The 27,132-nt window shown below is 38.8% G+C and overlaps 1 protein-coding gene across 1 annotated transcript in view; it reads left to right on the top strand.

Annotated features, from left to right (window-relative positions):
* LOC136864575 (lethal(3)malignant brain tumor-like protein 3) overlaps positions 1-27,132 on the top strand; it is a 399,309-nt gene that overhangs the window by 70,774 nt on the left and 301,403 nt on the right. The window contains exon 5 of the mRNA XM_067141757.2: positions 20,730-20,925. Coding sequence (XP_066997858.2) covers positions 20,730-20,925 — 196 coding nt within the window. The remainder of the gene's footprint in view (positions 1-20,729; positions 20,926-27,132) is intronic.

Below are 27,132 nucleotides of genomic sequence, written 5' to 3'. Positions count from 1 at the left end.
ACATGTTTCATATATTATCAATATCTTCAGCCACATAACACTGTTTAGATGAAAAATACATAAATTGACAAAGTAATGCTTTAGAGGAAGTGTCCTTAAAATTAACATAAGATTGACAACATTAAAACAAACAAAAATCTCCAGAGAAAATATATAAATTATTTCTACAATTGAAAGCAGTCCTGGTTCTCCATCCATTTTTTCTAAAAGCATACAAATGTGCCATGAAACACCAGCAGTTTGTCTTGTTTTGCATCAAAACTTCCATCAAAACATTATCAAAACACTACAAAATGGCGTGGTTTCAATTGAGGTTATGACTGTGAACCATAACCTCTTGTACATTTAGACCTCATATGAGGCCCCTATATTTTTACACAAAATAATGGTAATAAATTGCATTTACAATAAAAATACTAATACCATTGGAAAGAGCATACTTTTCTACTATATAAAACATTTTTACTTACCAACTAGCAAGATACCCGTGCTTCGCTACGGTATTATGCTGAAATTTATAATTGAATGTTTATTGTTTTAGATATATAATCCGCCGAAATTCGCGATCTGACTCGTTTTCTGCGAGAATCCGCCAAAATTCTCGATCTGACTCGTTTTCTAACAGATTACGGCAAGTATCCTCCCATTTTTCAATCTTTCTTTCCAGCAATCGATTTCGTACTTCCTGGGCTAGTTCCAAGTATTCCGCCCGGTCAGTTGGGTCCCTAAATCTTTGCCATCTTTCCCTATAAGCATTTTTAATATGGATCAAATCCTTCAGGAGATCCGGCGTGGTGTCGTCTTGGGTGCCTTGGCGGTACTGAACCCGCGGCCGGACTGCATTCTTAGTCATTACCCGTCACGGGGCCCGTTTCCAGCGCGGTCCGGACATTTGACGGCGGTCCAGAACATTATTATTATTATTACTATTATTATTATTATTATTATTATTATTATTATTATTATTATTATTATTATTATAGATATTCTGGACCCCACAGCAAGATGTAAGACCGCTACTTCGCGGTAAATTACATCTGCTGCCATTGTCATTCTTGACAATTGACCAGCACCATTGTCGCGCGTAGGCAAGTGTGCGGGATTTCTGGCAATACGAATGACATACTTCCGTGCATTATTGGCCTTATTATAGAGGTGAACAATTTGACGGGCAATCTCATTCCTATTGTTTATTTCAAATGTGTTTAAATTTTTATTTATATGTCAGGAGAACCTACTGTAATCTAAGAACGTTCTCCGAAGGAAAAGATGGCTGCTGAAAAACGAATCCAGGAAAGATTTAAATGATCGGTTTATGATCAGAATAAGTACATCGAAAATCTACAGCCTGTTTCCAGTCATTCGACAGGGTCAGGAATGGAATGAATAAAGCCCCATCTAGGGGCGACAATAGGAATTGTGCCGGCTCCCGAAGCACACCTCTGGGGCAATGATCGATGAATGACAAATGAAATGAAATATTGGACAGTGTTGCTGGAATGAATGATGACAGGGAAAACCTGAGTATCCGGAGAAGAACCTGTCCCGCCTCCGTTTTGTCCAGCACGAATGTCACATGAAGTGACCGGGATTTGAACCACGGAACCCAGCTGTGAGAGGCCGGCGCACTGCCGCCTGAGCAACGGAGGCTCCTTATAAGTACGTTGTGAACAGTAAAATCAATTGGTCTCACCTCCTTTTACACCCCAAGTTTATTTACACCCCTAAAAAATTTAAAAGTGGGAGTGTTTCTTTATGTTTAAAGGAGATTCCAAACACCAATGTTGACGTCTGTTACCTTCCGTTTTGAGATAAGTATCCCCACAAAAATAATTAACTTTTTTCACTGCCTTTCAAACTCCCCCCCCCTTTCCATAGTGAATTTTCCGGCAAAATGTACTTGTTTCCTTAATAATAAAGGATCTTCTAAATACCAATTATCACTACTCTAACTTCTTCAGTTTTTGATTTAAGTGTCCTCATGAAAGGAATTCAACTCCTTTTCACTCCCGCCATCCCCAATATGTTCCCCCCAAAAACGCGTTTTTCTTTGTTTTTAAAGGAAATCCAAATACCAATTTTCACATCTGTAACAACTCTAGTTTTTATTAGATGTATGTATTCTCATACAATTAAGTCTATTAATTTTTCAATTCTTTCACCCCCGCCCCTTCATTGGATTTTCTGAGAATACGTGTTTCATTACTTTTAAAGCAGATACAAAACATCAAATTTCACGTCTGTAACATCTTCATTTTTGAGGTATCAATAGCCTAATTAAAAGAATTCAACACCATTTTCAGTCACTTTTACCCCCCCTCCACCAAAGTGGTATTTCCGAAAACTAAAAATACACGTTTCTTTATTAAAGTATCATTTTTCACTTCTGTAACATGTTAAGTTTTTTGAGATATACTCTAGAAATTCTCATTTTAAAATTTCACCCCTTTTGGGTTCCCCTTAAGAGGAGTATCCAAAAACAAATCTCCTATGTTTCTTTACATTTACAGGAGATTCCAAATACCCACTTTTTACGTCTGTAAAATTTTACGTTTCTCAGATATTCTGTATATATATTCTTTCAAAACATTCACCCCAAAATGTCACTCCTGTTTAACCGCCATTAATTGAATTTTCCAAAAACTGTGTTTCTTTATTTTTAAAGGAGATTCCATATACAAATTTCAGTCCTGTAATATCTTCAGTTTATGAGATATATGTATCCTCATTAAAGGCATTCAACCAATTATTCGCCCTTTTACACCCCTCCTATTGGGATTTACGGAAAACAAAACAATACGTGTTCCTTTATTTTTAAAGGAGATTATAAATACCAATTTTTACATCTGTAAACTTTTAAAGTTTTAAAATGTAGACACAATCAATTTAAAAATTCACCCCCCTTTTCACCCCCCATTATTTGGATTTTTCAAAAACGACAAAATACCTGTTTCTTTATTTTAAAAGTAGATCCCAAATACCAATTTTCAGGTCTGTAATATCTTCAGGTTCTGAAATATAAGTAGCCTCATTAAAGGCATTCAACCACTTTTTCACCCTTTTCCACCCTTCCTATTGGGATTTTCCAAAAACCAAAAAATACGTGTTTCTTTGTTTTTAAAGGAGATTTTAAATACCAATTTTTACATCTATAAACTTTAAAAGTTTCGAGATTCATACACTTTTTAAAAAATTCACCCCCTTTTTCACCCCCCATTAATTGGATTTTCCAAAAACAAAAAAATACATGTTTCTTTATTTTTAAAGGATATCCCAAACACCAATTATCAGGTCAGTAATATCTTCAGTTATTGAGATATAACTATCCTCATTAAAGGCATTCAACCCACTTTTCACCCCTTTTCACCCCTTTTCACCTCTCCTATTGGGATTTTCCGAAAACGACAATATACGTGTTTATTTTTAATGAAGATTATAAATACCAATTTTTACATGTGTAAACTTTTAAAGTTTTGAGATATAGATGCACTCTTATCAAAAATTCAACCCCCTTTTCACCCTCCCATTAATTGGATTTTGCAAAAACAATAAATACATGTTTCTTTATTTTTAAAAGAGATCAAAAGTACCAATTTTCAGGTCTGTAATTTCTACAGTTTCTGAGATATAAGTACCAGTATCCTGATTAAAGGCATTCAAACCCCTTTTTCACCCGTCCTATTGGGATTTTCTGAAAACAAAAAAAAATACGTGTTTCTTTGTTTTGAATGATGATTCTAAATACCAAATTTTACATCTGTAAACTTTCAAAGTTTGGAGATATATATACACTAATTTTAAATATTCAGCCCCTTTTCACACCCCCGATTAATTGGATTTCCCAAAAACAAAAAATACGTGTTTTTTTTAATTTTAAAAGTAGATCCAAAACATCAATTTTCATGTCTGTAATATCTTCAGTTTCTGAGATATAAGTATCCTCATTAAGTGCGTTCAACCCTTTTTCACCCCTTTCCACCCCTCCTATTGGGATTTTCCGAAAAAAACTTGTTTCTTTATTTTTAATGAAGATTCTAAATACCAATTTTTACATCTGTAAACTTTAGAAGTTTTGAGATATATATACACTCATTTTAAAAATTCACCCCCCTTTTCCCCCTCCCATTAATTGGATTTTCCAAAAACAAAAAAATACGTGTGTCTTTATTTTTAAAAGAGATCGAAAGTACCAATTTGCAGGTCTGTAATATCTTTAGTTTCTGAGATATAATTACCGGTATCCTGATTAAAGGCATTCAACCCATTTTTCACCCTTTTTCACCCGTCCTATTGGGATTTTCTGAAAACAAAAAAATACGTGTTTCCTTATTTTCAAAGAAGATTGCAAATACCAATTTTTATATTTGTAAACGTTTAAAGTTTTGAGATATAGGTGCACTCATTTTAAAATTTCACCCCCCCTTTTCACCCCCTTAGCAAAGGAATATCCAAAAATCCTCTCTTAGCGAGCACCTACATCTTAATATGAATGTATCCTCAAAATTTCATTTCAATACGTCCAGTAGTTTAATAATAATAATAATGTTATTTATAATGTTATTTGTTTTACGTCCCACTAACTACTTTTTAAGGTCTTCGGAGACGCCGAGGTGCCGGAATTTAGTCCCGCAGGAGTTCTTTTACGTGCCAGTAAATCTACCGACACGGGGCTGTCGTATTTGAGCACCTTCAAATACCACCGGACTGAGCCAGGATCGAACCTGCCAAGTTGGGGTTAGAAGGCCAGCGCCTTAACCGTCTGAGCCACTCAGCCCGGCCGTCCAGTAGTTTTGGCTCGGGGATGATGAATCAGTCAGTCAGTCAGTCAGTCAGTCAGTCAGTCAGGACAAGCTATTTTATATAGATAGATTGCATATATTTTTGAAGGACGTATAAATTTCAATAACGTAGTCTACATATGATACACACAAATAACAACAGTGCCTCAACTGCCTACATCTTCGCAGCTGCAAGGAAGTGCTGCCATCTCATAGATATAGTTGTAACTAATATCACACCTCACATGAGGTCTAAAGTGAAGTGCAGAGTCATAATTTTCCACAAGTTCATAATAATATTAAATAAATGGCGCACTAAACGAAAGCTAATAGAGGGACCTCATATAAGGCTTGTGCGCACGAGAGGGTTAAACCCCTAACAACACTACTTATGAGTGATGTAGAAAATAGATCATATAATTACTTATTTTGAATATTTTAACTTTCATATTTCACTGTTTTTATACGTCATGATATGAATTTTTTAAATAATCCGTAATGTGCCACAGATATGTGCACATTTAGATGAACCCAAACTCATAAGGACTGTGGATGTTGTGCCTCCTTTTTCCCACAAGGAATGTCTGGCTACCCTGGCTTACGTCAAATTCTTGTAGGTGTAGCATAGAAGCAAGCAGGGATATCATGACGTCATACTTACAATGTCACAAACTTTTTTCTTGTCCACGATGAAGTGTTAGATAATTTAATCCATCGCGCATGTGCAGTAGTGAAAATTTGGACTTGGAGACAGAAAGGGAATTACTATCCAAAAGGTAACACCATATGAGATCATCACTCCTCAGTCACCCAGTAAACATGTTCGCCATATGCTCTCCTAGTCATATATAGCGTAAAGTTCAGTGTTGTGTATGTCAGGTAATTGTATAAAAACACACTAATTTTGCACTTCTACTCATTCCTCCTACCCTAATGAATATATCTAATATCATTTAAGAGTGTCTCCAATGAATTGGCAATGGATGGTCTGCTTCCTTACTGTAACCCGTCCAATCTGATGAACGGCCGGCCAAGGTACAAGTCTCCTTTGTCCAATCCAACGATTTGGAAACAATCAGTGAAGACAAGCTCTAGTACGTTGCGCACTATGCGTTGGACAGCCAGCATGCTGATACCAACATGTTTCTCCTAGTCTGCATAACATCTGTGGAATTTGGTGTGTTAGGAGGTTGAGATAGTTTTGTGAATCTAGTATTTACTATTCCACACCACACATTTAAACTCCATGGACATTGATGTTCCACCTGACAAAGCCAATGGGAATTGTTTACGGACCAATAGTGTATGTTTCAGAGGTTTACTTTGCCTTGAATTTTAAATGTTGTTCCATCACTAAACAAGACACAAGATAAATCGGGTGTATCTTGTCTTAATGCCCATGTACTAAAGTTAACACGATTCTCAAAATAGTTTCCACGTAGCTCTCGATGGAGAGGATTATGGTATGGATGGAACTTACATTGGTGGAGAACACATAGTACACTTGCCTGACTCATGCCTATTCCTCGTGCAATTGCTCAGGAAATAACTTGCGGATCTACAGCAAGAGCAGCTAGAACATTAATTTCACCCTCTTCTCCAGTCACTCGTTTGTTTTCTGTTGTTTTCTGAGTGTTACACTTCCAGTTTTACATAAATGGTTGAAGAGGTTCAAAAGTAATTGTCAAGATGGGTGAAGTCTAATGGGATATTGTTCCACGTCCAGAGCACAAGAACAAACAGCATTCTTCTTATATTCTCTATACACCATTAACATGTTCACATGTCAGCTTTTTCAGCATTGGTAAATACAATCTTCCACCACTCCCTACTTCTTGAACTATCAGAAAGTAACTGACAAGGAAATCTCAATGTGATCAGTGCACTGTAAAGGAAACAAACGTAAGAACATCATAGCCTCGTATCTGAGGAGTTGTATGGAGTTGAACTGTCAGTATTAACAATTTTCGAACTATGATAGCTTGTAAACTACTTATACCAGAATCCTGAGAAAAACACCATTGGCATTCTAATTTACTCTAGTTTTATTTTGTTAATGCCGATAAGCATTGTTCTATTTTCAAAATGTGACTTTCTAAAATAATACACATTCTAACATTTATTAAGTATTTGTGTATGGGCTACAGATATGAGCACCGGGAGAGTTGGCTGTGCGGTTAGGGGCATGCAGCTGTGAGCTTGCATCCGGAAGATAGTGGGTTTGAATTTGAACCCCACTGTCGGCAGCCCTGAAGATGGTTTCCATGGTTTCCCATTTTCACACCAGGCAAATTCTGGGGATGTACCTGAATTAAGACCATAGCCACTTCCTTTCCACTCCTAGCACTTTCCTGTCCCATCATCGCCATAAGACCTATCTGTATCGGTGCAACATAAAGCAGCTTATAAAAAAGTAATACAATTATGAGCCCTTCGTTACACTTAATTTCTGTGAAAACATCACATCAATAGCACTTTCTACAGGGTGGTCAGAAACAACGGCAAGCGAGTATATGAACGTTAAAGGGTCGGTTATGCTGATTAATTAAGTTGAAAGAAATAATTCTATATCTCGCATCATTGTCATTTTATCAGCTGCTCAAGTTAGTCAATTAGATCACTTCACTGGTGAATTCAAATGGGCTTTGTGAGCCGTGATGCTAAATCTGTATGTTGCTTAAGATCAGCAGGAGAGCCCCGTTCGAACAATGAAACTTCGCCAATGGAGGGATTTGAATACAGACCACCAAGCTGACAGATCACGCCAAAGCAAGTACACTACATGACCCTGGATGAAACCAACGGTGTGTTTGTGTTTGATGTTGATTTCTCAGCATTGCTCTCAAGCCATTCTTAATTCACATACATGTTTAGCAACATCACCGCGCAAAGCCCATTTGAATTTGCCCTCGAAGCTATCTGATTGGCTCACTTGAGTAACTGATTAAATGACAACGGTGCGAGATACCAAATTATTTCTTTATTTATAAGCATGACCAACCCTCATATATCTGTTCACATTGTTTCTGGCTGCCCTGTATTTCAGAAATATTTGGGGGTGCAAATTTTAGGTGATTCACCCTGTATATACTGTATTCATATTCTCACTTGTTGTGGATTATAAACCACCATTATTCTTATGTATTACCGTATGCCTTTCTTGCTTTACCTTATATCATAAACAGTTTTGTAAGTAATGGATAGCAACAAATCAAGTCAAGCTGTAATTTATTTGTAACTATTGTTACTCTTTCAGATATATGTAAAAGTCTTGTACTATCTGTTCGTTCAAAAGGAGCCATGAACTTATTTGTTTCAGACTGTGTGTGTGTGAAGCTACTTGTTCTTTAATTCCTTTTGTGAATCTGCCTGTAAAATAGCATCCTTTTTAATATCTGTGTAAACCTGCCTTTATAGCTTATTCAATGAGGCAGTCGTCAATAGGGCTGTCGGCCAGGTGGCAGATTCTCTATCAGTTGTTTACCTAGCTTTTTCTTACACGTTTTCAAAGAACTTTGAAATTTATTGTACATTTTCCTTGATAAGTTATTACAATCCCCCATTCCTCGTCCTATAAATTATCATTTGCCCCAATTTGTCCGCTTGAATTTAAGCTTTATCTTCATATTGTGACCTTTCCTACTTTTCAAAACTCCACTCAAGCTTATTCATCTATTAAAGTCATTCAGTGTCACCTCTTCACCGATAGCTTGGAACTTACTGCTTATATTTACAATTCTTGTTTTTATTATCCACTCAATTCAACTAGTAGTAAGTTCAGTACGGGAAAAAACATGAAACTGGTTTTATGCAACATACTGCTTAGTCGAGGAGCAGCTCATCTCCTTATTTCCAAGTCTTCCCAGCCCGAAGTTTGCAAAACTTTTGTAGCACTACTGTTTTATCGGAAATCACCCAGAACAAATCGAGCTGCTTTTCTTCGGATTTTTTCCAGTTCTGGAGTCAAGTAATCCTGGTGCAGGTCCCATACACTGGAACCATACTCTAGTTGGGGTCTTAGGACAGACTTATACTCCCTCTCCTTTACATCTGGACTACAACACTTATACACTCTCATGATCATGTGAAGAGATCTGTATCCTTTCTGTACAACCTCATTAATATGATAACTCAAATGAAGATCATTCCGCCAGGCTGAGTGGCTCAGATGGTTGAGGCGCTGGCCTTCTGACCCCAACTGGTTCGATCCAGGCTCATTCCGGTGGTTATTGAAGGTGCTCAGATATGTCAGCCTCATGTTGATAGATTTATTGGCACTTAAAAGAACTCCTGCGGGACCAAATTCTAGCACCTTGGCGTCTCCAAAAATCTTCAAAGTAGTTGACGGGATGGAAAACTTGCTTCCCTGCCTGTCTGCACGCTCTCCCTCCACACCCTGTGGCATTGACCCTGAAGATGCGCTAGAGAGAGGAATGAGGGGAGGAAACACCCAACTTGCTAACATAACTTCTACACATTCAGCATGTTGTTTTTACACTAGGCACCTGTCAACAATCTCCTCCCCACTGTGGGCTTGAGTTACTGTGCATCTCTTTGTTTGGTTCTTGCTATAACTCCTGACCAGTACAGTGATCCCCATGAGGTACTATCACCCCATCAACACAATAATTAAAAACTGAAGAGGACTTTTCCTCTTGGTGAAATTTACAATCTGACTTTTCATCCCATTTATCAACATACTATTGTTTGATGTCCATCTTCCAACATTGTCAAGGTCTTTTTGTAGTTGTTCACAATCCTGTAACTTGTTTACTACTCTATACTGTATAACATCATCCATTAATAGTGTTATCTGTGATTCCAGTTCCATATCATTTATATTCACAAGAAAACAAACTTCCAATAATACTGCCCTGTGGGACCCCGTCTTAATCATTACAGGTTCAGATAACATTTCACCTACTCTAATTCTCTGAGTTCTATTTTTTATAAATTAGCCACCCATTCAACTTCTCTGATGTCTAGTCCAGTAGCCCTCATTTTCGTCAGTTGCCACCCATGATCTACCATATCAAAAGCCTTGGATAGGTCAGTAGCATTATAGTCCATTTGACCTCCTGAATCAAAAATATCTGCTATATCTTGCTGGAATCGTACAAGTTGAGCCTCCCTGGAATAGCATTTCCTAAACCTGAACTGTCTTCTTGCAAACCAGTAAATTTTATTGGTGGCAAAATATTCTTTATCTTGCAAGACATTTTCCGAAGATATTACAATACCCAAGAAAATTTAGGGCTATTGCAAAATGACCACTGCAGCTAAACATGAATTTGTTGGGTGTGCCACTCAAAAGGTTAAACTTTCAGTTACCTGGACACATCCAGTTCTGAAGTTTTGCTATAACTTCCTGGAGCACTTCATGTTATATTTTGTCAGATGTGATAATTTCTACTCTACTGGCCATCTTCTAAACGGTGGTTAGTCAGTGTACATCATAATCATAATCCTTTTTTCTCGACCAGATACCTACCCAGAACTCCTCCAAATTTTATTCCATTCCATTTAGATTCCGATAAAATGTTTTATCCTTACTTCAGCCCGGTCGACAAGACTTTCACACACGTGTAACAACTGTCGTTTGTTTACACGCTCGTGGCCTTCTCGGGAAGGATGTTGTCAAGCAGTGCTCAGAGCTGCCAACCTCTGTACTTGGAACTGAGCAAGTGGTGCTTCGATAGCTGGTGGTGGTGATTATTTGCTACCTGATTGGTGAGGAGTTGTTCTTGCCATGCGGACGTTAGGATAGAACCTAGACAAGATCAGTTATATAGGGACAAGCAAAGGAGGTCTGGGGGTGTAAGCCCCCAGGTTAGAAGCCGCGAAGTGGCCCTAGACCTCTAGTTTCCTGTGGAGGCACAAATGTTACATTCTCTTGCACTTTTATTGTGCTGGGATTGGTAACGGATAATGATTAACATTATCGATGGGAACGGCATTACGTGCTACTCTACATTGGCCGATAGTAATGCAAGTAGCTACTTCAGAAATGAAAATGGTGTGTAATACTCTTCATTAGGTTATAAAAGTAAATGTGCTTCTTGGGGCGGGATGGTGGGTTCCTGGACATCGCAATGAACATATCTCTCCTCTGAGACGCTCTCCAAGTAAGATTTAATTAATTTCCACCTGCTTACAACATTAGAAATATGATGTTGACTGGGCTGAATTAATACCAATGTTTTCATGCTTCTTTGAAATTGTTGGTTGTCTCATTTCTGCTTGTCACTCTTCTTGTAACTTTTGGCCTATTTCCAAAAGCACTAAATTTCATCAAGTGTGGGGCCGATGACCTTAGATGTTAGGCCCCTTTAAACAACAAGAATCATCTTCAAGTTATCGAGAGTATCATCTATATGGAAAACTTACGGGTCATACTGCGTATTTAGCTTTTATTTCTACCCTGTCTTGGATATCTTTTTTGTATTCGATACCTGGAATTTCCTCCATTGTATGTTCACAAGGATTGCAATGTCGCGATGTATATTTTCTATGGATTTTTCAAAACATCATTCCTATTCTGACTTCTGATTTGATTTCTGGTCTTAAGCTCATATTCCTCATGAATTCTCCCACCAGGAGTGAGGATGATGGTGTATGTCATACAATAAATGGTTGTATCAAGGTCAGCATAGCAGTGTATGGTACTGGCTTGCTTCACTAATATTCTTCGATTAGCCAGATCTACTAGCTTAAGAAGTATTTTAGTGTCACCGAGCAAGTTGGCCATGTGGTTAGGTTCACATAACTGTGAGCTTGCATTCTGAAGATAGTGGGTTTGAATCCCACTGTTTGCAGCCTTGATGGTTCTCCATGGTTTCCCCACTTTTACACTAGGCAAATGCTGGGGCTGAACCTTGATTAAGGCCATGGCTGATACCTTCCCACTCCTAGCCCTTTCCCATCCCTCCATCACCTAAAACCTTTCATTGGTGCAGCTTAAAACAACTAGCAAAAACCCCGTATCTTTTAGAGTCGTGTTATTTTGGGAGCTGTGGTGTATCTTCAGGTTACATTCCTGCAAGCTTTTTGCTTCCTGGAATTTTTGTAGCAGCTTGGTTTGAATAATTTCTTCTTCCACTGGATTCCTAACAGCTTCTGTTTGGGCTGATTCAGTCAACATATCAATGGCCTAGAATGAATACCTCGTATCTCACAAAGTTCTTGCTATCCGTTATTTTCCTTAAGACTGGTTACGCCTCCCAGCCACACAGGAATATTCAGTCCATCAGAACAATGTTCGTTGTGTTTTTTTTTCCTATGCTGATGTGTGAAGGAAAATGAACCTTACCGTACCGTACTATAGGAAAGTATGTTTGCTTGACGTATTTCTTATGTCCTAGAGTATAATTTTTATAAGCTTCATTTTCCTTTCCTCGTAAGCATAGGAAAATAAACCCAATGAATATTGTTCTGATGGACTGCATACCCAAATGTGTCTGGAAGGTGTGACCTGTCTTAAGGGGAATAATGGATAGGAAGAACTTTGTGAGATAAGAGTTATTCAATCTAGGCCATCGATATGTGAGATAGTATATTCATTAGATGTTGGTGGCATCTAGACTGTGACATTTTCAGCTTGTTATATTATCGCTGATATTTCTCTAATTACCGTAATTCCATTCACCTTTGTTGTGATACCAAGTTTGTCCTGTTGATAGCTGTTCTCATTTCAGCAACGTTCTGTTCAGTCAGGTGAAAAGGTGGAAGATATTGCTGGATGAATTCTTGTTAAAATTCTGATCTATAGCCAAGATGGATTATCTTGCATTTAGTGGAACATGGTGGGAAGCCATCTTCAAGGCTGCCGACCGTGGGAACAGTGGTCTCATTCATTGCAGTTGTCCATTTTATTCTTCTTCTTGGTAAACCTGTCCGTGCAGTCTGAGATTAGGTTTCAGGAAACACATTCTGCAGGGTGAGAATTAGGTGGTGGTGGTAGTAGTAGTCTCCTTTCTCTGTGGGCTGTAGCCTTTTAGCAACAGGGGCTGGCCTATTGAACGCATTGTCATCAGTGACTCCCATGCTGTTATAGAATAGAATAGATTTATTTATCATCAACAGGTGATTTTCCCAGTTAAAGATGATGCAATAAAACATAATATACAACAAATACACCTTAAGTAAATAACACTAATTTCCTAAAATAATAACCAAGTTCAAACTAAATCTAGAGATCTTTTTATATGCATATTTACAAAACCATAAATAAAATAAATAAATAAAACTCAATCTCCTTAAATAAATTACATTATTAAACTACATCCAGTAACATTTACATATCTTACAGATAGGGCCTTGCATTCATGAGTTCATTAGGACATGTTTGATTTAGACGGGGGTGAGTGAGAAAGGTCCACTGATTCACCCACCTCATTCAGTGATGTTAGTGCCCTCACAAGCCATGAGTTAGCCCGAGCCACAATTCTCACTTTAGGCAGATGAAAAATATACCTTTGCCTAGTATTTCGACGAGGAACATGTAATGGAATCAGCTCCAGTAATGTTGAGCAATCCACTCTGTTCGTCAGACACTTATAAAGAAAGAGGGCATTGGCACATCTGCGGCGTGAGTGCAATGTCCTAATGCTCATAGTCTCACAAAAAGACTCGTAATCGGACGAAGAGAGAGAAATACCCAAACCCTTGTAGCTGATCCATTTCATGAACCTTATTTGGACTCTTTCCAAGTTTTGTATTAAATACTGCTGAGAAGGTAGCCACACCTCGCAACAATATTCTAACAATGGCCTGATTAGAGTGCAAAACAAAGTTATTAGAGTTCTAGGAGAAACAAATTCGGCATAATTTCTTTTCAGAAAGCCAAGTAATTTAAACCCTTTCCTAGAAATCTTGTCTAAATGTTTCTCAAAGGAAAGACCATAGCAGTTTGAAAGTGTCACATCAAGATCATTTATTTCATTCACACGAGCTATTTGGAAATTGCATAAATGGTAAGGGTAATTTACTGGTTCCAACTTGCGTGAAAATGTAATTGTGTTGCATTTTGAAGCATTCAAACCAAGCAACCACTGTTTACACCAGTTGCTTAGTAGGTTTAAGTCAGACTGTAACAACTTACAGCCCAACTCATTATTGATTACCTTAAAGATCTTTAGATCGTCAGGATAGAGAAGGCAATTACTGTGTTGTATAACTGATGTTATATCATTTATGAATATGACAAAGAAAAGAGGGCCCAGTAAAGAGCCTTGGGGGACTTCCTCCTATCCCATATACTGACAATTTGGTGAGTAGAGCATCATGTTAAATTGAATCAAAGGTTTTGGAGAAGTATAAACGACATCCACTTGTTGCCTCCTATCGAGAGATTCCGAAATGAAATTGATATACACCGCCATATCGGACACGGTAGAGCGTTTCTGTACAAAACCGTGCTGCGCTATATTAATATACTATGAAACTGAACTGTACACTCTCTTATACACGATCCTCGCTGCCACCTTTGAAATTAGGGACAATAACACAACAAGCCTATAGTTATCGAACACCATTTTGTCTCCTTTCTTGAACACTGGTTATGACGTAACCTTTCTTCCACTCACACGGAAAATACCCTGACGAGAATGACATATTTATTATGATGATAAGTGGCCTACCTAGCTCAGATGCACATTCTTTCAATACTATTGCGGGTACGTCATCGGGACCACATGATTTGGAGGTATCCAAAGAAGCAAGAATTGAAAATACCTCTGCTGGAGAGGTCACTATGGAAGCTAGGCCTATATCACACAGGGACGAAGTGGATAGATTACACTGTGCAGCAGGTGAGTGATACTTTTCAAAGGTATCTGCGAAACTGTCCAAGATGCTCCTCTTGTCCTGTAATTCTTTCCTGTCCTGAAGCATAGTAGATGGCAGGCAAGATGACCTCCGTTTGTTGTTTACAAAATTCCAGAAACACTTCGGGTTGGCAGCTAATTTCGATTCCATCGAAGTTATATAGTTTCTGTATTTATTGAGCTGAAGACGCTTAAATTCACTGCGTATGGTTGAAAATTGCACATAATCACTACTATGGCCCGTTTTTTAAACTTCCTTCTTTCCCTCTCCTTTTCTGTTAATTTATCTATTACCTCAGTCGTACCAGCATGGGTACTTCTGCATGCTAACTATCCGGGACGGTGCAGTGTCTTTTATTACAGCGTGAAGGAAGTCGTAGAAAAGGGTTAACTCCTCGTCCACGGAGGGGGAGTCCTGGATTAAATTCCAGGGGCACAACGAAAGGCGATCTCTCATTTCAGGAAAATCGGCCTTAGTCCATGCGAACATTAACTTCCTCTGCGGTACAGGGCGCATAACTCGCGGTAAAGATAGAGTGAATTCTACAGCTCGATGGTTGGATGTAATTACCACAGTATTGATCCGATATTAGAACAAGGTCCAGGAAGTTCTCGTTTCTTGTTGGGAAGTGACACATTTGCTTGAGTCCGAATTCACTGACGATATCAAGAAGTAAGACGACTTCCGCACATCTTTGTTTTATAACGGGACCAGGATTCCAAGCCAAATGTCTGATGTTAAAGTCTCCGCAAACTACAAGGATACCATGCGAGTTTAAAACAGCTGTGACGTTGGCCACTGCTGCTCAAAGATTACTCATCCTAGCAGTCACTTCATCCGGTGGCAGGTAGCAGCACACTACAAACACAGACCTCCCTGATGTTGGGGTGGCCTTGACCACGAGACACTCCCAGTCTCCCGCCAGCTCTGGCTGGGAAACTGGCCTTAGAGCAGATTTCACAGCAACCATAATCCCTCCCCCTTTCACTTTGCTACTATGGACCTGATGTCTGTCTTGACGAAACACACAGTAATCAGTAGACATCGTCGCCATATGACCTATCTGTGTCGGTGCGACGTAAAGCAACTAGCAAAAAAAATCAGTAGACAACAGTTCATTATCACCAACAGAATCATTTAACCAGCTTTCAACTATACAAATACAATCTCTGCTGGCGTTACTGAAAGCGAGGTTAAAGTCCATCAAAGAATTACACATGCTCCCTACATTTTGGTAGAAGAAATTCATACCGCTGTCATGCTGGGGTCCTGGGTTCAGATGTATGTCGCCGGACAAAGCCAATAGAAGCACACAAATCGCTGAACCAGATATCTTTGGGCTAGAGTTCGTCTGTTGTTTTCTCGCAGTTGTGACGTCAACAGATACAATAGTTCCATTTAAAGCCAGCACGTGGGCCGAAATACGAAGCTCCGAACCATTCACAAAAACATTTTCCCAACGGTTTTCATATTTCACGTTCAAGTCTAGCACATTCTCATCCCGGAGGCAAACTCGGACGTGATACTACATTTGAACGCTACTAATAGCCAAAAGACACGGAGCGATACCGACACACAACTACTCCCGGACGCCATCTTTATTCTATATCAATATTCGATATTATATGCAGCACTGACTCGACACATGCCCTGGTGCTCCCCAGGCAGTGGCATTTCATCTGAGACATTTTCCATAAGATTCTCCATCATATGTTTGGTATTTGAGCCCTTCAAACTATGGCCAGGTATTAATATCAGCTGCCCCTAACGTGGGTCAGATGCTGCTGAAGTTTCATGTCAGGTTTTACTTTCCCTTAGCCTTCGGGAACCATTCCTACCCACAAGGCAGTTGGAGCAGCACTTATTTAATGGCAGTTCTTACTCGCCATGTCACAGTGCCGCTGATGGGTGTATGTGGTATTTAACAAATGCCGTCCAGCCATAGACTGCCCTCCAGTGCCCTGTTAGCACTATCCTCCCTTTTAGTCTCCTTTTACGACAAGCAGGTAAAACTGTTGGCATATTCTTGTCCCCCAACCCACAAGAGTATCATCATCATCATCATCATCATCGTAGGAATTTCAGTCGGGACCAGTGACTATGTTTGGCTGCCATAAAATAACAACCGTCATCTTCAGCAGGAATTCCAATTGTGTACTTGCCTGTCAGTAGCATTTTCTATTTTCTGAGTGGATGGACTATTTGTCATTTATAGAGCTGGCCAAATTATTATACTTGTCATGCCTTTCTTTACATATTTTACTTTATCTACGTTTATCACACACTGCATTTGAACATTAAAAGTTTTAGAACCTTGTATGCATCCCCTTGTTCTTAATCAACATTTTCAGCCGTTCAGGCATGCTTTCCGCAACATATATACATGCTGTATGTACATCAGTGTCATTATCCCATGACAAGTTCACATTTCAGTTTTTCTTTGGTTCATTTTTCTGTTTCAGTTTTCTTCTTCAGAATTGCCTATAGATTGTCTATGGGGTTCATATCTGGAGAATTACCTGGCCATGGGAGCACACTGACTTCATTATCTAGAAGAAACTTTAATTAATTAATGTTCTTTGTTTTACGTCCCACTAACTACTTTTTAAGGTCTTCGGATACGCTGAGGTGCCGGAATTTAGTCCCGCAGGAGTTCTTTTACATGCCAGTAAATCTACCGACACGGGTCTGTCATATTTGAGCACCTTTAAATACCACCGGACTGAGCCAGGATCGAACCTGCCAAGTTGGGGTTAGAAGGCCAGCGCCTTAACCGTCTGAGCCACTCAGCCCGGCAGAAGAAGAAGAAACTTTGACACAGTCCTTGCTTTGTGACACTGGTGCCCCTTCATGCATGAAGATTAACTCCATGTTTTCAAACCATTGACCTTGAGGCAATAGTTGATTTTGGAGCACTGATAAATACTGTTCCTGCCTCATGGTGCCTTCTACAAAGTAGAGACCCTGTACCATGTATAGACATCATCCCCTAAACCATGACAGGATGCTTTACAGTTTAAATTCTTCATCGGACCATCTCTGCACATACTGACTGGATTCTTCTGACTCACAGAGGATGGGCTCATCAATGAAGACTTCCTGAAAGACAAACCAACAATATTTGCTGCTTTTGATGAGGCAGATATAGAAATACTGTCTGAGTAGAAGAAATTTGGATCTCGTAGAAATGTTGATGCAACACAATTTATTACTCAGTCATGACTGTGCTGAAGTGGACTGAAGTAAAACTATAATAAAGTAGTTATAAAAGACAAAGATTCTTTCTTCCAGTCTGGAAAACTCCAATGCTGAAGTCCTTTGGCCCATTGAAGGCAGTTCCGAGCCATTGATGGTGTTATATTTTCTTTCTTGCGAGACCTACAGGCTGTAAGACCTATCCTCACCAAGGAGTGAAATCACAACTCCCAAATCATGCATTTTCATGCTCTGGTCTTGGCTAGTCAATTTTCTGTTGTCAAGACACACATTCTTCAATTTCCTTAAAGCCCTAGGTGAAAATATCTTCTTGCATCTGCTAATAGTCCTTACAATGCCAATTTTCCTAGGAGATAAGTAACTTTTTTGCCCCATAGCTCCAAAAGATACAATGGCAGATGTTCCACTGATAAACACACCACCACATGAAATTCTTGAACTCAGAATGCAAAAATAACACCCCACAGTTGGTAAGAGGTGGCCCATTTCACGACAATTACAGCAAAATTGAAGATTAATTATTGGAAAAGAATGTCTGTATAAACGATTACATCAATGACAGAATCACTCCCATGAAAACTGAAAAGCAACAATTTGCCATTGTGGAGGCTATTGTTGCCAGGTCATGAGAAGAAATTCCTGGAGTCTATTGCTGGAAGATGTAAGACATTTTTAACAAAGAAAACACCCAATATATTCTTTGAAATAGGTGCCAAGTATAGGAAAACACAAATAAATAGAAAAATATATCTTGAGTATAATAATTTGGCTGCCTCTGTAGATTTTTCATTTGATTTTTAACCATGTCTGCCGTACTTTTGCCCAGAATTCTTAATAAAATTATGTGTAAGATACTTCCTTTCCAATCACAGCCTCAGTTTATCATTAATACTGCCTAACACTTCCAAGATGCATGTAGTAAACACTGCACTTCTGATACTTTTATTTACACAGGTCAACATAACAGCAGTTCAGTGTACATTAATAACATGTTGTGTATCTTGTGCTTGGGCAAAGTAGTACTGGAGTACAGAGGTTTCCATGATATTATTTTCTATGGGGTTGGACAATATACTCTGTCTATACTGATACATATTTCTTCATTTTCTCTCCAAGTCATTATATATACTTCACATTCATAAATTAAATACAAAGTGCACATTTCTTGAATGATTTAACTGTTGTAATTCTACCATTAAAAGTACCTCAAGTAGTTTGTATTAGTTGAATAACTCCTAAGGATCCTTCCATTTCTTCTTTTATCTCAGTTGAATTTTCTTAGAATCATCTGCTAATTCTGTGTGTAAACTGAAGGGAGTTAGAATTTCATTTACAAAGTGAGTGGAAAGTAGCTCTACTGCTTCATCCAGTAATCCATTTCTCTTCTAGTAATCATCTGTGATTTTTCTTGACATTCAGTGTAGTGTTTCTCCAATATTGTATTGTACTTCTCTTTTTTCTTTAAAGCTGCTAGAGGTATTGTTCCGTTGTTGTTGTTGATTTTGTTGTTGATGTTGTTATTTCTGCTGATGAATCTTTTGACTTGACCCCAGAAAGGTAAATATTTATTGGGGTTAAAATTAAGTTGGTTTGGAGGTAGTCGTAAAGGAATGGAACCTTTTGCATGCACTGTTATGATCTATGAAGAATCAGCAGATGGCTTGTTTGTTTTGCCATCTCTAATTGTTCTGGGTTTTATTGTATCTTCTTTGAATGTAGTATTGTTTTTTGTGGGGGGGGGGGAGGCAGGGGGGGGACCTACAATGCCACTGTTGATTTTCTTAATTATGTAGCCTGGGTAGAGTAGTCCTGATATTACTTGCTTACTCATCCACTTGTTGAAATTTTCTGCATTCATTTACTGGTGATAATTGCCTGATTTGGATTTTGCATCATACATAAAAAATGCATTTGGTATAAAAACCATTTCTCAACCTATGTGTCCTACAATTAATCTCTGGCCTGGGTTCTCATTTATGTATACATCTGATATACTGATGTCTTACCAGCATTTGTGAACAGTGTAATGCATGTGAAATCATGTTTCATTTAGGCACATCCCTAAATTATGCCCTTCTCTTCAAGTTTTTCTTGTAAATCGTAGATAAGCTGCCTGTTTAGAACAGTGTTGGAATGCTCCCTTAAGAAGATTGGGTTCTTACATTTATTGAAGCGAAACCCCATCAGTTTTAGCTTTCTTCTCAAGATTTCTGTAGAACTTTCAAACTTAGTCTTTTTTACATAATTTCAGTAATTTCCACAAAGTAGGGGTTTCCCTTTTTGCAGAATAATACCTTTGAACAAGTTGCCTAATCATGCACTTATCTATTTCATCTAACTCTTTTTGATTTTGTGCGATCCTCTTTAAACTTGGAGTACCATTCTAATTTCTGTACTTTTCTCTTCACACTGCTATCCTTCTTTTGTTATTTTGCACATTGCTTTCTTATTGATGTTTGTCATAGTCACCTTGTATTTTGTAATTTGCCTTCAATTTATAACAGTATTTGATGACAAAATTTTCTGTGGGAATTAAGGCTATGGCCGCTCCCTTCCCACTCCTAGCCCTTTTCTGTTCCATCGTTGCCATAAGACCTATCTGTCGGTGCGACGTAAAGCAACTTGTAAAAAAAAAAGGAAAAGCTTTATATTGACCATATCAGTTCTTGTTGCCAACATACTACCTCTGATTCACTGGAACAGCTGTAAGGATGTATAATCTGTATAATCCATGTTGTCATTGTTTAAAAACTTAAAAAGGACAGGCAATGGCAATATATTTATCAGTTCCTTCTTGATTTGTCTTGTCTTTATTTTATACAGGAATGTTTAATGTCTTCTATATTTTAAATTGAAATATGCTGTTTGTCTGGGTTTTTATTTGTTTTTTTGTTTTTTTTTTAAATAAAGGCACCATGGCAGTCGGGGAAAGCCTTCTCATGGACAAAGTATTTAGATTATTGCAAAGCGAAAGCTGCTCCAGTCAAATTGTTCAAAGATGCTTTCCCATATGGCAAGAATGGCTTTAAAATTGGTATGAAATTGGAGGGAATAGATCCGGAACATCCAGCTTATTTCTGTGTTCTCACTGTAGCTGATATTCAAGGTAAGTAAACTGACTGGACACATTAGTAAATATTCACTTTAATTTGGACAGTAAAATGAACTTTAACATTGCTCAGGTACGGCTTTACTCAATGAATGTCATGTCTGAAGTGTTAACTTTTAGAAAGTGTTAATTACATTGTATCATTTTTGCTTGAGTCAATAGACTGCAAACTGGTATGAAGTAGCCTTCCTATATCTAGGACAATCTTGCATGCAACCGAGACCTTTGTCTAGAGTTCTATTCCACTATTCTTCCAACGCAAAGCCAGTTCTGGGCACTGTGACATGGCATATCATCATCATAATCATGTCCGCCTCTGTAGCGTAATGGTTAGTGTGATTAGCTGCCGTCCTCGGGGGCCTGGGTTCGATTCCCGGTACTGCCAGAAATTTAAGAATGGCAGGAGGGCTGGTATGTGATTGAAATGGTACATGCAGCTCACCTCCAATGGGGGTGTGCCTGAAAAGAGCTGCACCATCTCGAGATGAGGACATGAGTTTACTTTATCATAATCATCTCCCGTTATTCCAATGAATTAGGGCTGGGGAAAAAATTATCCCCTTCCATTTTATTCTATCTCTATACTGTTCCTCATCCATGACCATGTTCCACTCCAGGTTACTTTGCTTTGTGCTGTTCTTAAGCATGTCCATCCACCATAAATTACTGTCTTGCTTTTCTATTTACTGATTTTCAGTCTTCTCATTTACAGTAGAAATCCGCTATAGCAAGTATGGCATATAGCTAAAACTCCATTGTAACAACAGCTTTTTTATTGAAAATTCCTATATTAAACTGTGTATTTTCCTTCGGTTATAGCGAGAACCCTATCACTGATACATTAGTTATTACGAGTGGCTTAGCGTGCGTTTTTTCCGTTATTGATATTTATGCACTCCAAAGATTACATTGAATGCGATCAATCATCTTTGTTATAGTTTTTGCACTATGCGCACTAGCAAGCTTTCTTGTCGACATTCGAACTTGAGGGGGATCTCTGAGTCGATTAGTAATACTTGTCAACTGGAGTTCTGCAAACGCAATTCGAAAATGAAAGAGAACATATTTCCATACTTTAAAGGCGTGAATAACGTGGGCGACAACAGTAGTTAACTCGTTAGAAATAAAGGCTGAAGTAAACAATCGCTCGATTTATATGCTATGTACTGAAATTAAGTTAGAATGTGGTACACCTCAAAATACGGCCCAGGTGGCTGACTGTTTTCGGAGGTTAGTTTATTCAGTAAAATCTTGTTAGGACATTTCTGCAGTGGACATGGAAAAAAAAAAAATGTTAAGCGAGAAAACGTACTATTGAATACACGAATCAGAACTATCAAACAGGGATATGTAAACACTTGATATTTTTTTAAATATCTTTTTCCAACATGCGTGCAGTTTACGTCATGTATGTACAGGTGTCTCTTGGCACAGGCCAGAGCAAAGTGTAGCTTCCACTGAAGTCCCAGTCTCATCCATGGCTGTGACAATATGGAAGCTGCTGGGATATGGGTGGTGCTGAGTAATGACACTCGGAGCACAAATAGTGTCCGAGTGTTATGAAAGGTGTTGCTCATAGGATCAGTCGTGCTGCAGTGGCACATTCTGGCCCAGTGAGGAAAACCATGGCAAACTACCTCACACCTCATCTTGCCTAGTATGCCTCATTTGGGCTCTGCCATTGGTTTTTGCGCTTTCCCTATAACTGCATAGCCTTTGGTGGTGCTATTTGAGGATCCAACCAGCCTCTGGGCTGATGACCTAATAGATAGACAGATGTCCAGGTACAGTGAAAGATATAGGCTACCTACCGTTCCTGGAGATGGGAGTATTATGAAAAATACGAGAGAACAAATGTGAAAATCTTTTCCACTGGGCATAGTAAATAACAGTGTGTAAAACACCAAACAAATATAAAAACATATGCACTGGGGGCCATAAAATCATCAGAGGATTATTTGCAGTTCATGCGCGCGTGCGCGCACACACTCTCTCTCTCTTTTTTGGAAAACAAATGTCAACTGAAGCCTTATATCTCAGACCAGTGGATTATTAAACATTGTTTTCTGATCACACTCTTCGACCATGAATTATCTGGAGGATAAACTCGGCCATGTGCGAGGTGATTACTTTGACCGTTATCCCGAATGTGACAACACTTCAATCAACTCGAGTCGAAAGTTCAAGGTGCAAGTTTCAATATACGTGCCACCATTGAAAGATGCTTGATCACTTCTTGGATTTTATTTTGTCTTCATTAGTAAGTGACATCGCGATTTTTCCAGTATCCATAACTGGGCTACACAAATATGCACCCCACTGTCGGCAACCCTGAAGATGGTTTTCCGTGGTTTCGCATTTTCACATCAGGCAAATGCCGGGGCTGTACCTTAATTAAGGCCGCGGCCGCTTCCTTCCAATTCCTACGCCTTTCCTATCCCATCGTCGCCATAAGACATATCTGTGTCGGTGCGACGTAAAGCAAAATAGCAAAAAATAAAAAAAAGCAAATATGCACACCACGCTATTCAACTTCACATGATTATGTTCCTAATCCAGACGTAGGCTATCATGGGAGAAATGTTCACCACCCTTCACTGTATCACTCACCACAGAATAAATTTCTAACTTCTGAATGGAATGCGAAATACAAGCACAAACAAGTTTTCTGGGTTATTCAGCAATATCAATGAAAACCGGAGAGCAAAATTGAACTTTCTGGAGGCTAACAACTTGCTTCCCGAAGATGTAATTTACCCTGTAAAGTACAGGAATTCAAAGCCAATTCTCGTTTTCACGCAACTTTCTCCAACTTGCCTCCTATTGCGAGGGCTCTAATCTGTGTTGGAAATCACATTCCTTTCACAAGAGATGACAAAGATCATTTTCAGGGCTAGGAAAAATGTGACCGTACTAAGCGGTAATAGTGAAAATTTGTGACGTGATAAGTAATTTTATATAGATTTAGTATGACGTGAACCGGGACTTTGAATTTACAATGTGCTAAGTGAGAAATGGTCTTAGTGAGGAAATCCACTAATGAGGTTTCTCTGTATTTTCTCGCATCTGGTACAATTTCAGAAAGGCTATTCCCATGTAAATTTGTAGCAAAATGTTTATCATTACTTTACTGGCGCTTGAAATGTGTAGGTTAAGTTAGGTTAGATAATTCTGCTTGAATAAGAAAACTAAAATGTTTGCCACAGAAGCCACTACAATTTTTCAGAATGAAATTGAACATACGCATTCACGTCTCGGAATTAGAAAAATTACTAACGAGTAAGCCATGGTATGGAAATCTGCGAAAACGCACGTTTTGAACAAACTGATTGCAGTTTCATGGAAATCTGCAAAAAAGCACGTTTTGAATAAACTGATTGGAGTTTCATATGGATTTTAATGCTTGTGGGGGTCCCCCCTCCCTGACTTACGAAAAATTTGATATGACGACAATCCGCTATAGCGAGTAAGTTTTTCACAGTTACGAATTCTCACTGTAACGGACTTTTACTGTACTTCACGGAGCTATTCATGTACCTTTCATCCTTTCCCCTACCACAGTATTAACAGCAAACAGAATTGTATTCATTCTTGTACCTCCATGTGATGCTTTTGCTACTCTCATAATGTCGCCCATCTTGGTTATAATTAGTAAATTAATGGTTTGCTCCCCTGTCTTAGTCTGTTTCAATTGCCAACCACATTGTTATGCTCAAATGCGTCTTGACACAACTGCAGCATTTAATATCCATTGCTGCTTTTTTTTTTTTTTTTTTTTTTTTTTTCATGTACCATGTCAGGCTACCTCTCCTTTTCATTAGAACTTTTCTTAAATATCTCCACCCAACCTCAGTAACACAACTGATTAGTCATTGGTCCTATCCTACCATGGTATTGGCTTCAATCTTGGCTGTGATTGATGGCACTTATGGGTTTTCCAAAGCAACAACTCCATTCCCTTGGCTTCCGGCATTTTAAAATTGTTTTCTTCCTCTTCTACTATCACCCTTATCCAGACTGCTCTTGGTTCAGGCTCTAGATCATTGACCTCCGTTTTGCCATCTCCTTGTTCTGATCCACTTTGATGCTTGATATACACTGATTGGCCAAGTGCCATAGGAAGACACTAAATGTGTTGTTAATAATGAGTTGCTCCTCCACAAGCCCTCAAAACAGCAGCAATACGGCGAGACACCGACTCTACAAGGTGTTGGAATCATTCTGGAGGGATCTGGACCCACGCATCTTTGCACTGCTACGCACAATTGGTCTTGTGTAATTGGTGTGGGGTACATGGAGTGTACACCAGCATCAACAGCATCCCATAAATGCTTGATTGGATTTAGATTGGGGGATCTGGAGGGCCAATCCATGGTCATAACTTCACTGGAGTGCTCCTCCAACAACCTGTGAGCCACAACAGAGTGGTAACAAGATGCGTTGTCCTGTTGAATCATGGCATCTTCATCGGGGCACTCTAGGCCCAGAAAGGGATGCAGATGGTTTGAAAGAATGTCCACATAATGTGCACCTGTCAGCGCTCCCTGCAGCCGGAGGCTGGGGCCTAATTGCGACCATGAGAACTGAGACCAGAACTGAGCCACCTCCCACCTGGACACAACCATGTTGACACGCAGGATCCATAGCTTCATGGGGCATACACCACACTGTTACGCACCCATCTGCTCGATACAACTGGAATTGGGATTTATCGGACCATACCATACGCTGCCACTGTTCCATGGTCCATTGCCGATTTTTGCGGGCCCATGCACATCGTTGAGCTCTGTGTCGAGGTGTCAGCAAAGGGACAAGAGTTGGTCGTCGGCTGTTGAAGCTTATGCGGTGCAATTGCCTCCATACAGTCCTGGTAGAATTGGGTTCTTGACTCTCAACATTCAACTGGGTGGTGATCTGACTCACAGTAGACCATCGAGCACCCAGTATGGTTCTGTGGAGGTAACGTGATGTCCGTTCGTTAAACTTCTCTGGTCTTCCCATTCGGTGGTTTATGTGACACTGGTGACTGCGACAGACTGCTCAGCTACGCCACAGCTAGCCGCAATGCTCTGTGGTCATACACGGCACATTTTCTAGTGGTACACCCCTTCCCGTGATCTTTGGCCACTCAGTGTATTAAACGTAAGAAACTTCATCGTATTTTCCGTATTGAACTGAGATCACAATAATTTAAAGTCTATCAAGTTCCACCTTTTCAATACTAATACAATGTTGTTGGATGATATTTACAACATTATTTATTATTACAGTACATGTTTCGGTGCTCTATTAAGTCACCATCATCAGCTGATTTAGAAAATGTGAAAAACTTGGCGATATAAATATTAAACAAAATATTGTCATAATTAATTCATACATATACATATTTACAACAGAATATTTATTGATTAAATCATAAACATCTATTATGTTATATTAAATTTCCCTAATATGTAACAAGAAAATTCTTGTAAGTCATAATTCAAAAAAATTTTTTTTTTTTCATCTGGTTGATTTGTCTTAAACATTCTTTAATGTCTGAAATCCTATGCTCTCGTGCTGTCTAATTAGAATGCACACTTAAAATTGAGGAATTAAAATTTCATGTAGTCTATTTGATGTTAAAAATGTTCATTTCCTTTGTATATTAGCTGTTTTTGTTAGATGAAATTCATTATATATAATTGTTGAAAAATGAGCCGTCTGCTTATATTTGTTAAGTACTAAAACTTCGTATTTTTATTGCTTTGTGCGTGGTTGGAACTGTAATTTGTCCTACAGTTGTTATGCGGAATTATCTTCTCAGTTCAATGGGAACCCTGCAATGATGAAACCCAATATTAAAAAGCGAGAAAATTGATAAAGAAGCTGATTAAATCTAACTGTTGATACGGTTGACTCACCTCTACAGCTGTGTACTTCGCGTGACGGCTACCGCGTGATGAGTGTGTGTGCTAGTATCTTGTGCTGTGTGACGCAGCGCTAGTGAAGGAGAAGTAGGGGCGGCAAAGGGGATGTTTCTAGAAACATAAACTTTTAGGAGAGGGTCCGGGGGGCGTTGTGGACGAAGACAATAGTACGCAAAGTTGTTACGTAGCATTCTGAACGCATTTAAATTTTCTGGAATTTTTAGCTTGTTAAGTAATAGAATCAAAATGTCAAACAGTACCTTGGGTTTTTCGAAATTTCATTTAGATTAAGGTT

Source organism: Anabrus simplex, chromosome 2, assembly GCF_040414725.1.
Source record: "Anabrus simplex isolate iqAnaSimp1 chromosome 2, ASM4041472v1, whole genome shotgun sequence".
Classification (NCBI taxonomy): Eukaryota; Metazoa; Arthropoda; class Insecta; order Orthoptera; family Tettigoniidae; genus Anabrus; species Anabrus simplex.
This window is presented reverse-complemented; position numbering and strand designations above follow the sequence as displayed.